The sequence below is a fragment of the Pteronotus mesoamericanus genome, unplaced genomic scaffold (assembly GCF_021234165.1).
Source record: "Pteronotus mesoamericanus isolate MK-2021 breed Mesoamerican mustached bat unplaced genomic scaffold, CSHL_Meso_final contig_25, whole genome shotgun sequence".
Lineage (NCBI taxonomy): Eukaryota > Metazoa > Chordata > Mammalia > Chiroptera > Mormoopidae > Pteronotus > Pteronotus mesoamericanus.
Window position 1 is genome coordinate 13,287,564 of NW_026555105.1, and position 22,528 is coordinate 13,310,091.

At 40.2% G+C, this 22,528-nt stretch overlaps 1 protein-coding gene across 1 annotated transcript in view; it reads right to left on the minus strand.

Moving 5' to 3' along the window:
- Positions 1–22,528, minus strand: part of TOP1 (DNA topoisomerase I) — an 83,501-nt gene that overhangs the window by 38,667 nt on the left and 22,306 nt on the right. The window contains exons 3-5 of the mRNA XM_054573753.1: positions 13,688–13,790; positions 2,388–2,511; positions 1,210–1,265 (exon numbers count right to left, since the gene is read on the minus strand). Of these exons, the coding sequence (XP_054429728.1) occupies positions 1,210–1,265; positions 2,388–2,511; positions 13,688–13,790 (283 nt within the window). The remainder of the gene's footprint in view (positions 1–1,209; positions 1,266–2,387; positions 2,512–13,687; positions 13,791–22,528) is intronic.

Consider the following 22,528-nt stretch of genomic DNA (forward strand, 5'->3'; position numbering starts at 1 on the left):
CCTGAAGACCTTCTAAAGCAATTTTTCAGAGCACGGGTCCCGCCCAGGGAAGCCCCTGGACTCTGCAACGATGCACATGCAAGCTGAAGAGCAGTCCAGTCGAGCGAATGCAAAGGCCGCTGCCTCCAAGGCTGTGTTCCAAATCTTCTAACCCAGAAAGTCTGAAACTGAATCCAGGACTACACCAAGTCTGAAGAGCCTATTAATTTCTTAGTATTAGCTTAGTAAAAATCCCAGGCAGTCAGTCTGTCTCTTGCCAGAAAATAGCCTCCCTGTACTCAGTCACTCTATCTAAGAGACCAGACTGTCCAGGGTAGCTTCCAGTGAACTCTATTACTCGGCATTCCTGGGACAGTTACAAAACACGCCTGGAGAGGGCTCCTGCTTCTCCTAGCCTAAGGGACCTGGCAGACACGGCACAGTGTTCCAAAATGTTCTCAAATGAAACTGAAAGCTCAAAGTTTCAAGGAAGCAAAACTTTCAAAATACTCTGTTCCTGGTCAATAATGCAAACACTCCCAACAATTCCTAATAAATCCATGCTGTCATTTTGTGGACGCGAGCGAGAGTACACGACCATAAACTTCTGGCTTTTTTGAAACTAGAGGGGACTCACAGGCTTGTTTGGAAAAGTTGAGACTGATGAGGAAAACAGAATCAAAACAGCAAAAATAGCACAGAAAAGGTGACCTCTAGTCTGTGCATACTTTCCTTTCCTTCCAGAAAAGAGATACATATTTCTACCCAAATCTACGCCCTTCCCTAAAATTGTAGGTCACAAAGGAATCTATATTTGAGCCTCAGAATATTATTAATAATTACTACTGGGTATGGAGTTTCTTTTTGGGGTGATGAAAATGTTCTCAAATCAAGTAGTGCCGTAGCGGGGAGTATGCACAACCTTGTGAATACACTAAAAGCCAACTGTACACTTGAAAAGAGTGAATTCTGTGGTATGTAAATTACATCTCAATTTTTAAAAATTTCTTCCCGTCAACCTTCTCCACTCCAAATAGAAAACGTGCTGGTCAGTCTCACTAAATGGCACTCTAGAAATGCTCAAGTTGGCTCAGACCACGCCCTCTGCCTGCCCGCTTCCCTGGAAGCCTGGCAGGGGCCAGGTCAGCGTATTTTAGGTAAGCTCGGGCCACGGCACAACTGGGCCAGCTGGCCTGCTGGGCGCCGACGGAGAGAGGCGGGGAGTCTCACCTTGAGAAGCCATTTTCCTTCTCCTTCTTTACTTTTGCATCCCCAGAGGCTCTAATCTGAAAGGTAAAACAGAAGTAACTGATTAATACCTTGAAAGAACTACATTTGAAGAAGCCTCTCTTATTTAGGAATATTTGGCCTCAACTCTTTGGGCATACTGATCAGACTGACTCTTCTTGTCGGACAGGTGAATTGAAGGTTTTTCTATTTTTGTAAGACTCATGTTTACAATTCTTCAGGGTGAATTTTCTAATTCACTGAGAAACGTTTCCCTTCAAAATGGTAGCTTTTTACCTTTAAATTATGGCAGGTCTCCCTCCCTCAGTAAATAAACTCTACCTCCCAAGGATTTGCCCTTGGCAGCACAGAGGAAATAAAAGCAAAACAAAACAAAAAGAAATGTCTATTTCCTGTGAAAGCATATACACAATTCTTTCTTTCAATCCCCATTTTCTACCTTGACGGACTCCATGTCTTTCAAAAATCTTCACACACATATACAAAGAGATGGGAACACACACATATATATGTACACAGAGTATCTCTGGAAGAATGCAAAAAATAGTGTAGTGGCTGCAGGGATAAAAAGGAGATATATTTTTCACTATATTCCTTATTTCATATTGTCTGAGTTTACCCAGTACAAATGTTTCTTGTTCAAAAACTAAAATAAACACAGTTTTTTTTTTTAGAAGTCTGTGCCCAGCCTACTCATTCACAGCCAGAGGGGCCCAGCCACTTCGAGAAGGCTGCACTGGTCGTGCTGGGACCAGGAGTCAGGAGAGGCACCAGCATCACCAAATTTTCCCTCAAGAAGAACCTTCATTCAACAGAGAACCAATACAGTTAAGTCTTTCCTCTAAAACAGAATTCATTTCCCCTGTGAAAGAAAACTGATATTTCCGGAAACACTACATCCTCAATGTATCCATTCACCATATGAAATAATATGAATTGACATGATACTATAAATACAGTGGCAAAAGGCTTTGGTTTTCCTAGTTTAAATCTTTTGTTAACTCTAAAGTCTCCTGACAGAGACCTTTTCCCCTCAATGGCCAAGCGATCTGCTCTGCAGCGAAGGGACTTCCACACTGGCTTTAAAAGGGAAACCAAATGAGAAGCATGCCTCACATCTCGCCCTCCACACCCTCCCCCAACCCCGCAAAGTTCTGTACCTTTTCCTCCTTTCGTTTTTCCTTGTCTCTGTCTTTGTGTTTGTCTTTATGCTTTTCTGAACTTCCATCTTTGTGTTTGGTTTTCTCCTTCTCTTTGTGTTTCTTTTCAGAATCTTTATGTTCACTGTGAAAAATAAGACACAGAGGGTTAGGCCAGAGTAGGGACCACAAGGGTTCAATTCACAAGATCAACTCACAAGATACACTAAGATAACATGAACCATGGAAACTTACAATGCTTTAAATAAACAGTCCTGATAGAAGGTTCAAGTAGAGGCTTTTGTCTACACCAGTCTTTATCTTGTTTGATGTTTTTATTTTTTCAAAGGAGCAAAGGAACCAAATACAGAAGCACAGTCATTCTAAACAAACCAGGGTATTTTTTAAAAAAGTGTAAGAATATACGATAGGCTCGGCTGTACTTCTACAACATTCTACCAGCAAAAAACTATAATGAAAACTTCAACTTGAGCACTCACACCTGATGAGAAGGGTAAAGACAATTCATCAAAAATATATCTGGTAGCTCTGTGCCAGACTTGAGATGTTTCAGACATGTAGCCAGGCCAGGGCTTCAGTACAGTGAGCAGCCCAACACTGTATATGTTTCCTGCTAGACTTTACTAGGAAAAGTCAGCTCCTGCTATACGGAGCTTATAAATCCTGCTTGGTCCTTTCCTCAAGACGAGACCCAACTTAAAAAGCAAAGGCATGTCCTGTGCTAAATGTTTAAAAGCCTTGCTTTTAAAAGAGTTTGTGGACACACTGGTAGCACTGTAAAAAGGCACTATTCCTCTGGAAAACAAAACATGACATTCAAAGCAAGGGCCATCAAAATGTTCCCACCCTGAGATCTAGCTCTTGGATGTTTCTTTTTGGGAAATAACATTACACAAAGATGTTCACTCTGATGTTTCCCATACCAAGAAGCAAGCAAAAATAAATGAACCACCAAAAAACTATAGATACAAATTAGTGAGTAACAACTAGGAAAAACTGTGATATATTAATTTAGATAACAAATATACAAGTCCTACAATATACATGGAAAATGTTTATGGCATGGGAAAAAAGGAGTATAGTTGTCCCTCTGTATCCGAGGGGGACTGGATCCAGGAACACCACCTCCTCCCCGTGCAGATACCCAAATCTGCGGATGCTCAAGTCCCTTATATAAAATGGTGTAGAACAATGCATTTGTATATAAAATAACTGCAACTGCATAAAAACATCCATGTGGACAAAGACTAAAGAGGCAATAAGTGAAAATCGCATTCTTTAGCTTAAGGTGTTAGAACACTGGATGACTGTTTTCTTCAGATGGTTTAGGAACCTTGCTCACATCACCAATATATTCCATAAGGTAACAAAAGGAAGTTTGAATTCAAGTGCTACGAACTGGGGAGGAGGGGAAGGAGTCCATCCCAGCCGTAAAACAGCTGACGGGTAGTCAGGCCTACAGGAAGCATTGCCTTTCCCACCATAGACAGTATTTTCCATCTGTCACACTTAACACCTCCAACCCCCCCAAAATATAAGATTTTACCAGCAATGAGCGCGTTACGCTATGTCCATCCCATGGAGTTTGTCCTAAAAACAATTTGGCAAGCATACTTGGTCATATCAAAGGTCAAAAATGGATAAACAAATGGCAGCACCAGTTATGGGGCGGCCACAGAACCTGGGTCAGGAGAGCATCTGCTGTCCCATACATCTCCGTACACCAAAGGAGCCCCGGCTGAACACAGGGCTTTGGGTAATACGCAGAAACTCTTTGAAATCTAGCCAGAGAATATGGAGACTAGAAGGAACAGGACTATAGGTGAGGGAAAATCCAGGAACTGTCTGGAAAAAAAAAATGTTCATTTTCCCTTGTTTATATACTCTTCAAAGACCTCATTGGGTTATTGAGAGACACCACACATGGAACTAACAAGTTTATACATGAACAAACTTTTCTTTTGAACTCATGAGGGCTGAGCTTAGGTTCAGCCCTAGTTGGAGGCACATGTGACCAAGTCTTCCCACCATGCTTTTTATTCTCAGCATCAGTGTGGTGTCACTTTCTACGCAATTTGTTCTCTTAATGTTTTTTCCAAAATGCAATGTTTTACCAAAAAGCTTATTTTTCACTTTGTACAAAAATGGTTCTTAATTGCATAACACTCCAGCTTTAGAATGATGAGTAAAATAGCAGAGCTGCCAAGATTGCAACTGATTCTTCAAGAGCTCTCACGTGCTTTTGATACTACCAGCAAAATGTATGCTAATATCACTATTCCATTATACAAGTATTGTACTTTTAGTTGGTTTTTAACATTAACTATAAGAAATATTAATGGTCTATACAAGTTTTTGCCTAAAAGCAAAAAAGATAGGGAACAATTATATTACTACTGATGAATATACCTCATCCCCCAAAAAAGGAAGAAAAAAAAGCATTTCTAAGCAAACAGTGTGCTCCCCTTAGACTGATTTAGAAACAGTGAAGCCAGTGGTTCAGTCTTAAAGTTATGTTAGAAAGAAGCAAAGTTAAGATTTAAACTCAGCATTTCCATCTCCAAGTTCAGGTCACCTCCCACTAAATCAACACCTTTACAATTCCATGAAATTGATACCTACAACTTAAGGTAGACTAGAGTTAGAGACAAATGCATGGCCAATCTGAGATTTGATATTAAGGTGCAAACCTAATTTTACCATCAAGCAGAAACTTTCTAGAACAGAGCTCTTGGATAACTGAAATGATAAGACCTTTGAGATCACTGCTCATTTTGTTTTCCCACAAAACTATAAAAGGCTGATTCAGGAATCTAAGTTTAGAAACACTCCATCTTCCTTTCTGGTCCACCTTCCCCCCTTGTTCCCTTTCTCAATGAAAGCAATGCGTAGAACATTAGTCTATTTCACTATAAAACTGGCTCCCTGGCCTCTTGGCAACCAGGCATGGGCAGTCTGTAGGTGTGACACAGAGCCCCTCCAGTTTCGGCTCTGCTGCTCATTATCACACCAAACAGAGATAAGGGAAAAGGGGTCAACAAATAACAAGGTAATGAGACAGAACCCAGGCCACCCTAGAGAAGTGAAAAAAGTCCAAGATACTTCCTCTGCCTACTAAACAGAAGGAAATCTATGCAGGAAATTGAAAGTTCCTGTTAGAGTAGTAACCCCTTTGAAGGTCAAAATTAATCACAAAGACCAGGATGAGCTGAAACTATCAACTTTCCAAAGAAAACCCTCTCGCAGCGTTTAGATCTAAAAGAGCAGGTTTGGATTTTTGTATTAAGTGAACTCAGATGATCCAGAGTAATGACATCCTGTGGTACATGAGGCATCCCATTGGGGACTGTTAGGAATTCGAGTTTGTGGGCCCCTATTAGGCTCTGAACACAGTGCTAACATCCTATCTGCTTGTCAGTCACTGTTCCTGTCCCTGCCTCCAGAAATAGAGAGCAGAGAGGACTGGAGTCCTATCCCTCATCCGTAATCCCTACGCAGGCTGAAATGCTGGCAAAGGGCAAATACATCAGGGGGACAAAGTCCTGTGATAGAGATGCCTATTTAAGGCTGTACCATGGAAATTAGAAGCAGGAAGTGGCCAGGGTAGAAAATGGAGCGAATCTGGGATCAGCTAGGCTGACTCATTATCACACAGGGTTTCCTAGTATGTACTTCTTTTCCCAAAATGTTTAAAACTAGTTTGGCTTTTATGGTGGCTTAAAGAGCAGCACCTTGCCCACTGATAGATGATGGAAATTCTGACCAGTGCAAAAGAGGAGTTCATGTGTTGATTGCCTGTTTTAAGCGATGTTACACTTGTCTTTATACTGATCCCACTACTTTTTTATACACAATGTCAAAGTCACAAAAAAGGGCTCTGAATACCACAGAAGGCCACAAATACTAGCCAGTTCAGAGGCTGTAGACCAGGTGAGATACTGAAAAAACTTCAGCGGGGCTAAGTAAGACAAAGAAACTGGGAAAAAGGCTTAAAACTGATGATAGGAGGAACAAAAAGATCTGAAGAACAAATACATTTTAAGAATGAATGTAGTCTGGGATACACTGAAGGCCAAATCACAGACAGTTCCAGAACCTCTGTAATGGTCACACTTTTGGATGAAATAGGAATTTCATCATAAGCAATCTGAGAGAGAAAACACCCAATTAGTGGCTACGCACACATGCTAACCCCTTGGGGCTCAGGGCCCACGTCCGTCTGGGAAAAGGCCCACCACAGCAGCAGCCTGGACAAGCAGAAGTCAATGCCAAAGAGAACAAATGAAAGAGCCCTAACCTCTCCAGTGTTCATGCCTGTCCTGTGCTTCAATTAGCTAAATTCCACTCCAGAAAAAAGTAACCGACACTATTTTTAAAGTGATGATGGCGAAACCTTTGGTCTGTGACCCTCACTGGAGCTGAGTGGACAAGTTTGCCCAGGGTTCCTGTAAGGCACTCAGGCAGAAAGGTGGAATAGGGAGATGCCAGGAAGGAACAGCCTTTTCCTTCTGTCCAGTGATGGCATTTGCTGCTGCTTTAGAAAACAAAGCAAACCAAAAAAAGTCTGTGTCTGATATTCTGGAAGTAGGATGTTGGCTATGGGAAACCATTTAAATCTGTTAAAGGAGACAAACAAAAATAGCTTGTCCACCATCACTAATAAAAGTATTTAACAGATATTTGAATACCACTAAGTGCCTGAGACTCTTCTAAGCAGTTTAATCCCCATAACAAAACAGGTAAGTTGTAGTATCTACATTTTACAGATGTGGACACTGAGACATGGTAGGTAAGGTTAGATAACTCACCGAAGAGACACATCTAATGAGGGAAGAGACACATCTAATGAGGGATAAGCAGGATTTAAACTCAGGCAGTCTGGCTCCAGAGTGGACCATTCTGTTACAGTACTTCCCAAACAAAGTGGAAAAGCTGCACCGCTAAGGGTGGAAGGAGCCTCTCTATCTTCTGAAACTAGGACTTAGCCACTCATGGCTAAGAGAACGGATTCATCCCAGCTACCGGGCCACTCCAGAACAACAAACCCCTCCCTGTGGTTGCCGTCAATAGAACCACGGGGGATTCCTATGGGAGAGCCCTGAGAGCTCAAAGCAGCAGAAAGAGAAAATCCACAGCTCCTTCAAGAAGAGCAGACAATTAAAGCTTAAATGTTTGCTAAATAAAAAATTCTAAGTAAATTCAAAAGTTGCCTCTGGTAAAGGAATGCAGAAGAAAGACTCTAGGATATCAAGATTTCTTACTGCGTATCACTTAATGCTCAAAATCTCAAGAATTATTGGAAGTCTGAGTTGAATGTAATTTCAGAAATTATTCAATCCTTTCTTGGCAGGCCAGAGAGGATAAAGGGCAAACCCAATACAAGCTGTGAGTTGCCGTTCCTCCCCTCTCTCTAAGTTCCTTATCTCTATTAGTGGGATAAACAGCCACCCAGTTATCCAAAGTAGGAGCCCTTTTTCTTAGACCCCTCATGCCATTCCTCGCTAAGTTCTGTATCTCCCTTTCTCAACTATTTTTAATGGCCTCTTGCGCCCTTCAGAATCAAGTCCCAACTACTGTTTTATGCCCCAACTTCTTGAAATACCTCTGACTAGGTTTGCCCCAAGTCACTTTTCTGGCCTCATTTGGTGCTTCTGCCGTCCCCTCAATCCCGGCATCCAGCCTCCTGGAGTCTTCCCGCAGCAAAGGGCATGACGCCACACTTCCAGGCTCTGTTCGCGCTTTCCTCACCGTCTGAGACGCCCCTCTTTCTGGCCATCACCTTCCTTTGTCAAGAACTTAACCATCTTTCAATGCCTAGCTCAAATGCTGTTTTCCACCATGAGGTCTTTTGAAGAATGATTATAGTTCATTATAACAGGGCTAGATATAATTGAAAACTAGGACTCCAAATTAGATGTTATCAATAAGTAAGTACTAAATTAGATTCAATTACCAACATGGACAGCTCCAATTTATCTGAAGGACATTTATCAGATTTTGTGGTAATCACCACCACCACCACCACCATCATCATCATCACTGCCACCACTACCATCGTATCTCAATTGTTTTACACGTTACTGTTCTCCACCTAATTCTCCCCCAACAAACCTGAAAACTTGACTGGGTCTGTACTACTCTCAACGCTTGACCGAAATGGAAAATGAGACCCAGGAGTTAAATGGCTTGGGTTAGGACACACAGCTTGTAAATGTGGGGCACACAGGCTAGTAAATGACAGGATCTGGTCTCTCGAGATCTACTTTGGCGTGCTTTTCACCACATCACGCTGACCTTCGTGTGAGTGGCTGTGGCGCTCACTTTCCTCCTTTCTGAACTGTCCAGCTGCCTTCCCTACCTACCTATGTTAATTAATTGTCCATTTCCCCCAGATAGGCCGCTACAGGGATGTATAACTAAATAAAGAGCTTCAGTAAACGGAAGAAGGAAGGAAGGAGGAGGGAGGGAGGGAGGGAGGGAAGGAAGGAAGGAAGGAAGGAATAAGCAAGCAAGCTTACTTTCAGGAAAATTTCCCCGATCTGAGAACCGGTTGCTTAATTTCCAGGACATTTTCCTAAGACCCTACATTCTCTCAGTTCTACTTCACGTAGGATTTGGAACTGAAGGGAAAGCAGGACCCAAAAGCATCCTTCATGTTAGATGCTTCTCACGCTGCCTGTACGGGCAGGCGAGTGCTGCGGGCGTGGCTGCAAAGGCGCTTCTGTGTGGTTCACAGCAGTGCTCTCCTATCTCCCCGGCTTTCCACCCCAGCCTACGTGCCAGGTTTAAATCGGCAAGAGAGGCACGCAGTCAGAACCTAGCAGGGGGAATCTTGTTTTTCACACACGTGACAGTCCTTTATTTTCAAAACCACCCCCCATTGCTTTTGATAATGTTGTTTACAGAAGAGGTCAAGTATTAAAGGTAATTTATGGCTAAGAATACAACCTTTCAAAGAAATACCTGGTGAGATCCTACAAGGCCAGCAATTCCTTAGCATCTAGTAAGAGTATTCCTTTTGTTTCTTTTGAAAGGATTTATGTGTTTTTTACAAGGATCTAGAGGGCTAAAAAGTAATTCTAACAGAAAAAAGTGGTGTTAGAGATAAACAGGAGAAATTATTTTTATTTGACTCTCATATAAACTCTTCCTGTGATGTTACAAACCAAACAGGAGATAGAGGTAAGATTTTCATAGGGTCAGAATTTAATGAAGTTAATACAATGAGCCCCCAAAACTTGAGAGATTTGGGGCCCAGAATGAAAGAGGCAGTGCCTGAAATGTTCTGGCATTTTAAACCCTGAGCTGCCTACGACATGTGTATGAGAAAGAGGTGCTCGTACTGAAACACAGATAGCTTAGCTATACAACTAACCTTCCTTAGGAAAGGGGTTTGTTTTCATTCGTGCATGCACTCCCGTATGTGTTTACTGGAAGGAATGTTGTAGTGGAAGAAAAACACAAGAAGATGTAGAAGCCCTGTGCTCATCCTCGTTCTGCTACCCTATCGTCCGGTGACTCTGAGCATGTCACCTCAGACTCCTGTACATACAAAGGGATAAGATGGAATAATCTTTAATACCCCCTCTCCCTTAGTTTGCACTTTCAGTAAGAATAAAGGAGAAATTGCAGGAATTAGATGGGATCCCCTGAGGGGGGCTAGTCCACGTCCCATTCTCTCAGCAGAAGGGCTGGTTTCCCATTCTCTTGACACTCCAGGTATGCAGGAGATGTTACTATGCAGGAAGAAGGTGCCTCCTGGATTTGGGCCCTTAGTGTAGCCCAAGGAGAAATGATTGATGCTAGTATCTAGCAGAGAAGGAACACAGAAACACATCTGTTAGCGAAGTGTTGGAATGAAGTGAAGAATTTTCAAACAGAATGTGCTGAATCTTAATTATTCTGGGCTTCAGAGGTGACTAAAGCTTCGAGGTTTCCTTAATCTGCTACAGAAGAAAAATTAAGAAACCCAAAACTACTTGAAAGATCAGAAGTCACTAAAAAGGGAACACAGTGTACAGGACATGAATGGACAATAACCGAGACACTTCCTTCGTTGCAAAAAGGTAGTGGGTAAATAGGGAAGTATTTAAAAGTCTGCTTCCAACACATCATCTGCTTCAACTGTCTTAAAGTTATTTACATGGGAATTAGAGATCCAGGGCTAGATTTAGTCATGTGTAAACAGAAACTCAGGCCAGGTTTTTCCAATGCCTCTTGGCCAACATGTTATTTTCTTAAGCATTCTGATTAGAAATAAAGGAAGTAAGAAAATATTAAAAGGCACAAAATTGAACAACAAATTCCTGAATTTGCCTACACTATAATCTTGGAAAGTATGCTATGATGGATATACAAAATATCTACCACATTTGTAGAGCTTTTATGCTTACTGACTCCCATGTGGTCTCCTGTGAAACATGTATTAATATGAGAAAACTGAGGAAGATGAGGGAGCTGACTTAAGAAAGGTTATCTAACCTATCCAAGATCATAAGACCAAAGCAGGTAAGAGACCTTCTCCTGGAAAAAGGCAATTAAGCTATTGTGGATTTTTCAAGAAAAGTAACACCAAAGTTACTCTTTATTTTTTAAAAATGGAGATTCTGCCCTGGCTGGTATGGCTTGGCAGACTGAGTGCTGTCCTGAGAATCAAAGGGTCACAGTTTGATTCCCAGTCAGGGCACATGCCTAGGTTGCGGGCCAGGTCCCCAGTCGGCGGTGTGTGAGAGGCAACCAACACATTGATGTTTCTCTCCCTCCCTTCCCCTCTCTAAAAATAAATAAATAAAATCTTTTTTAAAAAGTGTAAAAAAGGAGATTCTGGTAACAAAGGGCAGGACCAACCTTATGTCCCAAAGTATTTTATGCCACTTCTACACAATTTTTTCTCCCACAACTATAAATCACAGCTCGCAAAGTAAATGTACCAGAGAAGCAAGGATCCATTTTTAAAAGCTTATGTTTTCAATATTAACCTCTATCCTTTAAAAGGCTTTTTGGACAAATTTCTGGTAACATGAAAATTAGCATTTCTTCATCTGATCTATAAGCATTTTCCTCAGATCATAGAGTTCTTCATGGTCAAAGGTTATCTCATTTTCTTGGCACTTCACATCAACTAGCAAAGCATAAACATGGTTTGACATAATCCAGCGATTCTTCTCCTGAATACGCACTTGAAAGAACTGAAACCAGGGACTCAAACAGATATTTGCACATTCATGTCCATAGCAACATTATTCACAATAGTCAAAAGGTAAAAAAAAAACTGTGTCCATTAACAGATGATTGGATTTTTTAAATTTTTATAAGAATTTGAGTTTATCTGAGCCAAACTGACTACAGTTGCCAGGAAGCAAGATCTCAAATGCTCCCAATGAATGGATTTTTAAAAAGACATGTAATGGAATATTATTCAGCCATAAGAATGAACAGGATTGTAATATGCAAAAGCATGGATGAACCTTGAAAGCATTATGCTAAGGGAAATAAGCCAGGCACAAAAAAGACAAATATTTTATGATTCCACTTGTATGAGGTACTTAGAATAGGCAAATTCATAGAGTAGAACAGAGGTTGCCAAGGGTGGGGGTAAGAGAATCGGGAAGGTATTATTTAATGGGGTCAGAGATTATCTGGGATAATGAAAAAGTTCTGGACATGGGACACTGGTGATGGCTGTGTAATATTGTGAATGTACTTAATGCCACTTCAAATGGCAAGCTTTATGTTACATATATATTTCACCAAAAACACACAAAAACCTTGCTTGAAATTTAGAATGACCAAAGGGAACTGCCTTGTAGAATATTGTGAATATGTGAGAAGATGATGGAAGATGGTAACTGGTCTATTGATAGGTCACCCACTCACTCATTCACTAAAAATACGTACTGTCACCTACTAAACCTTGAGGATATAAAATGAATACAACAGACCCCAACTCTGCTCCAAAGGACCATTAAGAGTCTAGCAGATGCAAGTGAACTGAGTTTGGATTCACCTACTGAGATTAAATTCACTAGAGTAATGACAATGGAAACTAGATGATCACCTGTTAAGAAATAGGTGGGGGGGGGACACCGGGAAGATCACAGAAATGGTAAATGATCTGTGAAGAAACATTCCCACTAGAGAAAATTAACCTGGTTATTTTAATGGTTCAGAAAAACTTACTCATTTAAAAAGAAAAACCAAAACCCCGGAGTCAGAAAGGAACTCTCACTTTAACTTGTCTATAGACAATAAACCAAGCTAACGAAGTATGACAGATCACTGAACAACGAGGTTAGGAGTGCCAACTCCCCACACCATGCACAGTCAAAAATCCATGTATAACTTTTACCTCCACAAAAAATTTAACTGCTAATAGGCTACTGTTGACCGGAAGCCTTACTGATAACATAAACAGTCAACACATATTTTGTATATGTATTATATACTGTATTTGTACAATAAAGTAAGCCAAAGGAAAAAAATGTTATAAAGAAAATATATTTGCAGTATTTCCTGAAAAAAAATCTGCACATAAGTGAACCAATGCAGTTCAAACCCAAGTGGTTCAAGAGTCAAGTGCCTTCCAAGAGAACCTCAGCTAGAGGCATGTGTTCTAATAAATGACTGATCTTTACGTAAATTCCTTTCTAACAAAACTAAGGGCACCAGGGGAATACAGCTTTCTCACCAACTGCCTTTACTCAGAAAAGAAGCATAAGTCCTCATTTTCAACAAGCAGTTGAAAATATATCCAAAGATACCCCAGACATCTTTGGTTACTTGGCAAAATGAACAAGAAAACATCTTCCTGAGGCCTAAGTCCCAGAAGGCAACACTACTGAGTTTCATTTACGTTGGTGGCCCCTGGTTTTCTGAGAGGTGACCCACTCTGATAACCTGAGGCTAGCAAGGAGCGCCCTCTCCAGGAGAGAGGGACAGAAGGTAAAAAAATGTATCACGTCTCCAATCCAGTCACCTTTTATTGAGGCGAGCTCTCTGAACACTTACTTGACTGAATGCCATCATATTACAATGAATCCATAGCTGACTTACTTAAAAATTATACTTTAATGAGGTATATATAGAAAGAAAATTCACCACACTTACTTTACACACCGTGATCTGAACAATGGCATCACCAGTAAGGTCTGAATTATCAAGGCCATCCTGTTAGTGACTCGAATCAAATACAGTCTCTACTTACTTTGCTGTCCAGGCTGTTTACCTGTGGCTCAAGTTTAGGCCTATTCTAGGTGAGGCAAGCCATAGCTGAATGAAGGGGTTGCTGGTTCAACCCTTACCTGTTGCTATGCTTGGACTTTTCTCGGTCCTTCTCCTTGTCCTTCTTGTGCTCTTTGTGCCGGTGTTCCCGATCTTTGTGTTTATCTTTGTGTTTATGAGAATCTGCAACCATAAGAGATGAATCAGTTAAGAGTTGAGTCATGAGCTATCTCCTGCCTACCTACCTTGACAAGCTGGTCAAGAAGCACAATGACAGGATTCAAATGGCATTTGTAACACATGTTCTTTGTTTTAGGGGCAGGGTAATGGGATGCCCTGTCTGGACTGCTTTGTGAAATCTTTCTTGGGAGATTCCATTGGAAGGAAAGATTTCACAAAGCAGTCTGGGCAAGGCACCTCATTACCTTGCCCCTAAAACTAAGATGTGCCACAAATGTGCAGTCAGGAAGGGGAGACAATTCTACAATAAAAGGAAGCAACAGTTTGGCACTCTTATCCTAGGGTCTGGTACTATTAAGGCTAAGCTATAAATGATACAAAGGAATAAACCTGAACACTGACTTCCAAGATTAGACAGTTATCTATGTAATGCCTGGAAAATCCAATCCTCAAGAGATATGCTCTAAATAAACTTTAATGAAGTATACAGTTTCTATATAGTAAAATATACACATTTCAAAGATAGTGTGATAATAACGTTAACAAAAATATGCACAGGTATAATACCCACCTCAACGAAGATTTAGAAAAAGCCCTGGCCAGGTAGCTCAGCTAGTTAGAGCATTATTCTTTCACACTAAGGTTGCGGGTTTGATGCCCAGTGAGGGCACACCCACAGAAAGCAACCGATGAATGCGTCAATAAGTGGAACAAATTAATGTTTCTCTCTCTCTCTCAAAAGAATTAAAAAACAAAATATTCAGAGCAATATGATCACCCCAGAAAGCTTCCCTTATGCCAGTTCACAACCTATCTCCACGTTGCACCCCAAGCTGAAGTAACCACTGATCCAGCAGCACTATGATACATTTGTCTGGATTATTAGAATTTCATATAAATGAAACCACACAGGATTTAGTCTTTTGTGTCTGGCTTCTTTCACTCAACATTTATGCCAAATATTTTTAGCATTTATTTACGTTGCTGGATGTATCGGTAGTTGGTTAGCTTTTACTGCTGAGTGGTGTTTCATCATATGAATACACTGCAAGTTATTTATCCATTCTCCAGTTGATGGTCATGTGAGATGTTTCCAGACATTGGTTATCCCGAATAAACCTACTATGAACACTCATACACAAATCTTTCTATAGACATATTTTCACTTCTCTTGGTTATATACAGTACAAACGTTACTGGGTCAAATGGTAAGTTATGTTTAACTTTATAGGCAACTGCCAAACTGCATTCCAAAGTGGTTCTACCATTATACGTTCCTACCAAAAATGCATTAGAGTCCAAATGCTAAAGCTGCTCACCGACACCTAGTGTTATCAGCCTTTAATTTTACCATTCTACCAGGTATGTAATGGTTCTCTCACCATGGTTTTAATCCAAGTTTCCTAATTAAATGAGTACCTTCTTGCGTGTTTATTGGCCACTCATATATCTTCTATGATGTGGTATCTCTTCAAATCTTCCCCTCAGTTTAAAAAATATTTGTTTGTCTTGTTATTACTGAGTTATGAGAGTTCTGGATTACATTTTTTTTTGTTAGATATATGTATTGTAAATACTTTTTTTCCCTAGGAGTTTTACAGAGGCAAAGGACAGTTAGGGCACATTTTTTATAAAGATGTCCAGTTGTTCTATTACTGGTTTTTGGAAAGAGAGACCTTTCCCACTGAATTGCTTTGACCTCTTTACTGAAAATGAAGTGACCACATCATCTTAGGTCTGTTTCTGAACTCTAGGCTATCCTTACACGGACACTATCTTGACTACTATAGCTTCACAGTAAGGTTCTTTCTCATAGCAAGTCTTGAAATCAGATAATATTAACTATTGGGCTGACCAAAAAGTCCATATGGTTTTTTCCTTAAAAGATATATTTTTCATTTTCAGTAACTTTATGGATTTGGATATTTTGGGTATGTTGGCTATCTCTCGCTATTGGCTTCTAGTGGGTAGAGGCCAGGGGTGCAGCTAAACATCTTCCTATGCATAAGACAACCCCACAGCAAAGATTTGGCCAAAATAATGTCAACAGTATCAAGAAACTTTGCAAACCACTTCTGACACAATCAATCAGTCACAGCACCTTCTCCATACACTGCACAAATCTTTTTGCATTTCAGTTGCGTTTTTACATTTTCTTGAAATAATAAAATAAAATACGCCAAAAATGTTTTATTTTTTCCATCTTCAATATTAAAATGCACAAAAATTCACCAACTTTCATAAGTTTTTTTAAAAATGTATGCTGATATGACAGCTGTCACAATACAATCTAACAAAATTGTTAGGAATTAAAGACAACCAAGGGCAACTAGAGCCAATGTACAGGAAAAAATTAAACATTTTGGCCAACCCCATACTTTTAGCTTTATTCCTTTTCAAAATAGTTATGCCTTTTCTGTCTTCTGAATTTTTGTAAGTTTTAGATTGTTAATTTCTTTTTGGAAGGAAGGAAGGAAAAAAGGACAGGAGAGAAGAGAAAAAGAGAGGACAAGAGAGGAGAAAAAGGGAGGCCAGGAGAAGACAAAAAGAGAAGAAAACAAAAAAGGAAAAGGAAAAAGGCCAGCTGGGAATTGTGTTCATAGGACAATTTGGAAACATTCTCACTTCTTTTAATCTATGAACACAGTTATCCGTCTCCGCTTATGTAAGTTAGTGAATCTCAAAATTTTAGGGTGTATCAGACTTTTTAGAAAAAGATTTTATTTATTTATTTTTTAGACAGAAGGGAAGGAAGGAGAAAGAGAAAGAGAGAAACATCAGTGTGTGGTTGCCTCTCGTGCACCCCTTACTGGGGAACTGGCACGCACCCAGGCATGTGCTCTGGCTGGGAATGGAACCAGTGACCCTTTGGTTTGCAGGCCAGTGCTCAATCCACTGATAAACACCAGCCAGGGCTAGGGTGTATGTGAATTAACCAAGGGCCTATTAAAAATGAGGTCCACTGGGATCAGGTCACCCCAAAGTTGAATACTCATCAACTGGAAGTTTTATGTATGTAACACATGTCTGGTGATTTTAAAATATGTCCAACAGATTATTTGATACTCCTTTTCATGAGATATGAACTAATTTTCTTCTTGAATATGGACTGGGGTTAGAGATTCACTCCTAAAAAACAGTGCAAATGTTGGTATGTAACTTCTGACACCAGGCCGTGGAAGGCACTTGGCTGTTCCTCCTCGCTCTGCAGTAGGCCACCGGCATACTGTCAGGAACTTAAGCAGCCCTATGGAGAAGCCCACACGGTAGGGAACTGAAGCTCACTGACAAGAGCCATGTGGGTGAACCCTCTTAGAGTAGGTCCCCAGCCTCTTCTAAGCCTGCAGATAACTGCAACCTCACAAAGACCCTGAGATGAAACCACGCAGCCAAGCCGCTCCTGGATTCCTGGCTCACACAGGCTGTGTGAGAAAACAGATGTTTCTTTTTTTAAGCTGCTACATTTTGAGGTAACATGCTTGACAGGAATAACTAATAATAACGTGTATAGGCAATGTATGTGTTCATCCCATTCCTCACAAAATGTGGCACGGCCACCTTTGGCATAATCCTCTAAAATTATCTATTCCATGCCAGACCCTATGGGAACAGAAACTTATATGACCATACCCCACCTATAAGAATTTCTCATCCTACAGAGATGGGGAAAATAAAATCATATGGCATTAGAAGCAGAACTTGAACCCAGTCTTCCACAGAGATGCACAGAAGACTCCAACTTCTAGAAGTCTCAAGTGTAAAATTTTAAAATGCTGACTCAATCTAATATACAAAGTTGGTGGCCCCTGATTACTTGACAGTAATAAAACCCTCCAATTACTTCTGCTCCAAATGAAGCACTCTGGTTAAATCATAATGACAAAACATGCCACCAGCAGTACAACCTGGAATGAAGTCTGTGTTTTTTTATTTTGTTTATAGGCCAGATTTAACAAACAGGAAACAGAACATTATGATCTGCTATTATGGCCCAAGGGTATGGCAGGGACAAATTTTTTTAAAAAATTACTCTTGTGTGTAATTCAACAAACACAAAAACAACATGTACAAAAAAGACTAGAGACAGACACAAAAATGTTAAAAGTAGTTTCCTTTGGGTGGTGAATTTATGACCAACTTGATTTCTCATGTATGTATTTCATCTCCTTTTCCAATCTTTTTCCCATGTGAATCACTTTTGTAATAAAAAGTAATTTTTTTAAATTACCATGCTTTACGAATTTACTTTGACAAGTACTGGTGTACACAAGGGAAAAAGCAGTTTAATTCACTAAAAAGCACTAAATTTAAAGAGTAAGGAAACTAACTAAAAGATAAATTGAGAGTAACTCCAGGTAGGTTTCAGACAACCAGTCTGCCAATAACCTTATCTTTTTAAATGCACAAAACTTCAAAATTGATTTTAAAGCCAGGTCTCAAGTCTTTTAAAGCAACTGCTAAACTTAAGGCTATAATCCATTGATAAAAATAAGACCTAGGTCAAAGATCTAAACCTCAAGTGTCCCCAATTTTAAAAGAAGTTACTATATGTCTATTACATATTCAACTGTGATATATGTGCTGTGACAGATACCAGAAAGTACAGTATATGATAACTTCTTCAATTATCTGAATGACTATAGTAGAGCTACATATGGCAGGGTGGGCCTTCTCAAGATAAATGAGAGGGGAGGCAACACAGAATGGGGTGCCTCCTGAACATCAAAAGTGTGTAAATAGGCCCTGGCTGGGTAGCTCAGTGGGTTAGAGGGTTGTCCTGATACACCAAGGTTGTGGGTTCAATCCTTGGTCAGGGCACTCACAAGAATCAACCAATGAATGCATGAATAAGTGGAACAACAAAGAAATGTTTCTCTTTCTCAAGTCAATAAATTAAAAAAAATTTTTTAGGGGTGTAAACAAATGAAATTATCAACTGACAGGGAAACTGTAATGATGATCTGCACCAGTAAACGGACAGCTAATCTCTAAAGATGCATATGGAAATACTTCCAGGCAAATGATGCCTAGAATTTGCCTTAAAACATTCTCAAGTTAAAAAACAAGTCGGGGAGCCCTGGCTGCTGTGGCTCGGTTCGCTGGAGCACTGTCCAATACACGAAAAAGGTTGTAGGTTCGATCACCAACTGGGAGTATACAAGAGGCAACCAAGTGATGTTTCTCTCCACACCAACATGTCTCTCTCCCTCTACTCACCCCTCCCTTCCCTCTCTTCTTTCCTCTCTCAGAGCAATGAAAAAAATGTCCTTGGGTGAGGATTTAAAAAAAAAAAAGGGGGGGGGAGTCAAAGAGAGATATAGAAATGGATAAAACAAGATTGGCAAAAGGATGAGAATTACTGAAGTGGACAGATATGGCAGGTACATAGGCATTCATTATACTACTCTCTCTACTGCTCTATACAAATGGCCTGTCTGAAAAAAGTCCAGCCACTGTTAACATAATGAGAATGGTTTGCGCGACATTGAGGTTAACCTGGTGGCGAAGGAGAGTGGACTGGAATGTGCGTGCATGAACGGTGATGACTTTCCGGTACTAATCAGTGGGGGCGGTAGATGCAGCCACGTACGCATGTGCACTGTGTGACCATCACATTCAAAATGACTGAGCAAGTAGAGCAATGAATCTGCATCAAATTTTGCGTTAAGTTTGAACGCTGCTCTGCAGAAACTATCGAGAAGGCCACAGCTATGGGCAACTTGTGATTGGCAGCTTCATCACGACAACACATCTGCTCAAGTGTCACATTCTGGTGCAGAGTTTTTTCGGTGAAACATCAAGTCACCCAAGTGACTCAGCTCCGCTACAGCCCAGATTTAGTGCCCTACAACTTCTGGCTTTTCCCAAAACTAAAATCACCTTTGAAAGGGAAGAGATTATAGACCATTGATGAGATTCAGGAAAATACAAAAAGGGTGACTGGGAGAACTGTGTGAGTCCCCAAGGTGCCTACTATGAAGGGGACTGAGGCATCCTTGTCCTACGTACAATATTTCTTGTATCTTGTACCTTCTTCAATAAATGTCTCTTATCCATATTACAAGGCTGGATACCTTCTGCATGGGCCTTGTATGCTTGAAACTTTTCATAATAAAAATTTTAAGCTTCTTCCCTTCCAATCCCTTACTTTTTTCTTACTATATAAAGGAACAACAAGGAGAAGACTAGCCTAATCCAAGACAGTACTTGTGTTAAGGAGCAATAAGAGATAAAATTAACCCCGGAGTCAGGGTGTCCTGCTCCAAGGATAACAGGGAGCCATTTCAAGCAGAAAAGGAACAAAATAAAAGCCCTACTTAAGGAAGATTAACTGAAGGACAATCTGAGTAGAAAAGGCAAGGCAGAGCAACTAGCCAGTCTAGAAAAAGCAGTCTAGAAAAAAGTGACCGTAGTGGGTCTGCAAAGCAAGGAAGAGAGATAAAAGCACACTGCGGTAGGTCGAATTAGAACTCAGCTCTGGAACCTGCCGGCTGTGTGTCCCGGAGAAGAGTCAAGGAATCAAAGGCTTTGGGTCCTCCAAGTAGGAGAACAAAGTGGCTTTGAAGACACAGAAAGCTGTGCAAAGGTGGGGAGAAGGAAAAAGACTGATGAAATGATGAAACTCACTGAAGTCATATTGTACCTAAGATAACAGTGGGATATCTAACTAAAGATGTGGATCAGGAAAGAATCCAGTAAGTAAAGAAGTGAAACCAATAGAGGCATGTTGATCTATACCCCTCTTGGTGAAAATGTAGACAGCTCACTGATGGCCTTGAAGACTACTTTTAGTACATACCCTTTCCCCTTAACTGGAATTCACCTAACAATAGATACTGTTAAAATGTTTTGGAGAGAGGATCTTGCCTCTTCAAGTACTGGTTAAATGCAAAAAGAACTGTGTTGAACTTGATTGACATTTAGATATGAAAGGTGCAAACCACTGCATTTTAAGTCACCAGAAAACTATTTTCATTGTGAATTCAGGTCACCTATTAATTGACTGATAACAATTGTTTCAAATCCTAGTATTAAAAAATTGGAGATGAAGACATGGGAGAAAGACCCCAGAAATAAGGCAACTTCGAGAAGATAGGAGACAGGTAACAACTAATTCCTTTCACTCTAACTTAACTGAAGTTATTCCATAGCATAGATAAGTAAATGGACGCACAGCATAGCAATCAACATCTTTTGTTACTGTTATCTGAAGTGTTCCTTGAAGTTAACTAAGATTTTAAGTAAAGAGACTTCCAAATGATAAAAGAGAAGTGTCAGTGTCTGTCCAGTCGGAATAGTTGCTGGCTGCCATTATGCAAGGATTGGTGGTTAACAAGCAAAAGAAAAGGAATCCTTTTACCACTGGATTCAGAATTACATTCTGAGGTCTAATTTAGTTTACAAACATTTAAAATATATTCTTAAGCCCAAAGCGCACTGCTGAAGACTTCCGAGACATTAACTCTGCCCTTAAGGAATTTACAATCCATGAAGGTCGTAATTAAGATATGAACCCAATCAGCCCGGGTCCAAGGCATGCAAGAGAAAAGGGGCACTAATACAGGTGCCAGACCCCTGCGAGAGTACTTAACAAACATTGTCCCATTCAATTTTCTTATCTCTCTCATGATAAGGAAATGTCACCCCCATTTCACAAAAGACAATACTAAGAGCCATTCCTTACTGAGCATACATTCTACACAAGGTGGTGCACTTTTCATTTGCTTTCCACATCACCTCTAGTATATACAACTCTCCAGACAGTGCCCATTTCATCAAATCTAAGACACATTTCTGCCTCTTAACATCTCTGAAGAGGTACCTGTAGTTCATATAATCCCCATGGAGGGGGAATTTAACAATATCTAAAAAAACTAATTTACATACTCTCTTTTGACCCAGCAATTCACATCTAGGCATTTAACTTGAAGATACACTTCCAAAGGCAGAAAATTTAAGCTGGTTTATGTATACATAAAGGTAGAGAAATTAAGTCAGCAGAAGAAATCTTTCTTTAATTTTAGACTTGCTGGAATGAATTAAAATTCCCTTCCTACCGCCAAACTCTCAAATATCAAATGATTGACATTAAAGTAACAGTGTTTTTATTGCATCTTGATGCTCCTATATTTAGAAACTACGAAAAACTTTTTATGGAGGTAACAGACATTTTCCCAAATGTCTATACATGAAACATGTGGGTATCATTACCTCCATCTCTTACAAGTGGGCAGAATTTCCTGCCCTGCTATTTCTCAGTAAGGGTAATAAGGCAGTAGGATTACTTAATTTACGGGCATTTAAAAAAAAAAGTCTTAAGAGTAAAAAAAAAATTAATCTGGATTAACTGCTTCCTTTGTTTCCAAGTGAAAAGTAATATAATGAGGGAAAACGGCTTGATTCCAGCAAAGAACAAAAAATAAAGAGCCAGGACCTAAGAGGGCAGTGAGGAGCCACCATGGGCTCCCTGGAGGGGACAGGGTTTGAGCTGAGTCTCACTAAAGGTTAAGAGGGAGTCAGCAAAGTAGAGGAAGGAGAAAGGCATTCTTGGCACACAAGCCATAAAAATCAACTATCTATTATTACTGCTGTTGCTGAAATCTTGATCTTGTCATGATTGAGCAAAATTAAGTGAGATCTACTTCCTGCCTGCTAGGAAATGGTAGAGTTGATTTTTGTCAGGGGCATATTAAAAAATGAAATCCCAGAGTTATAGCATATCTGCCTCTCTAAAGGCTTGT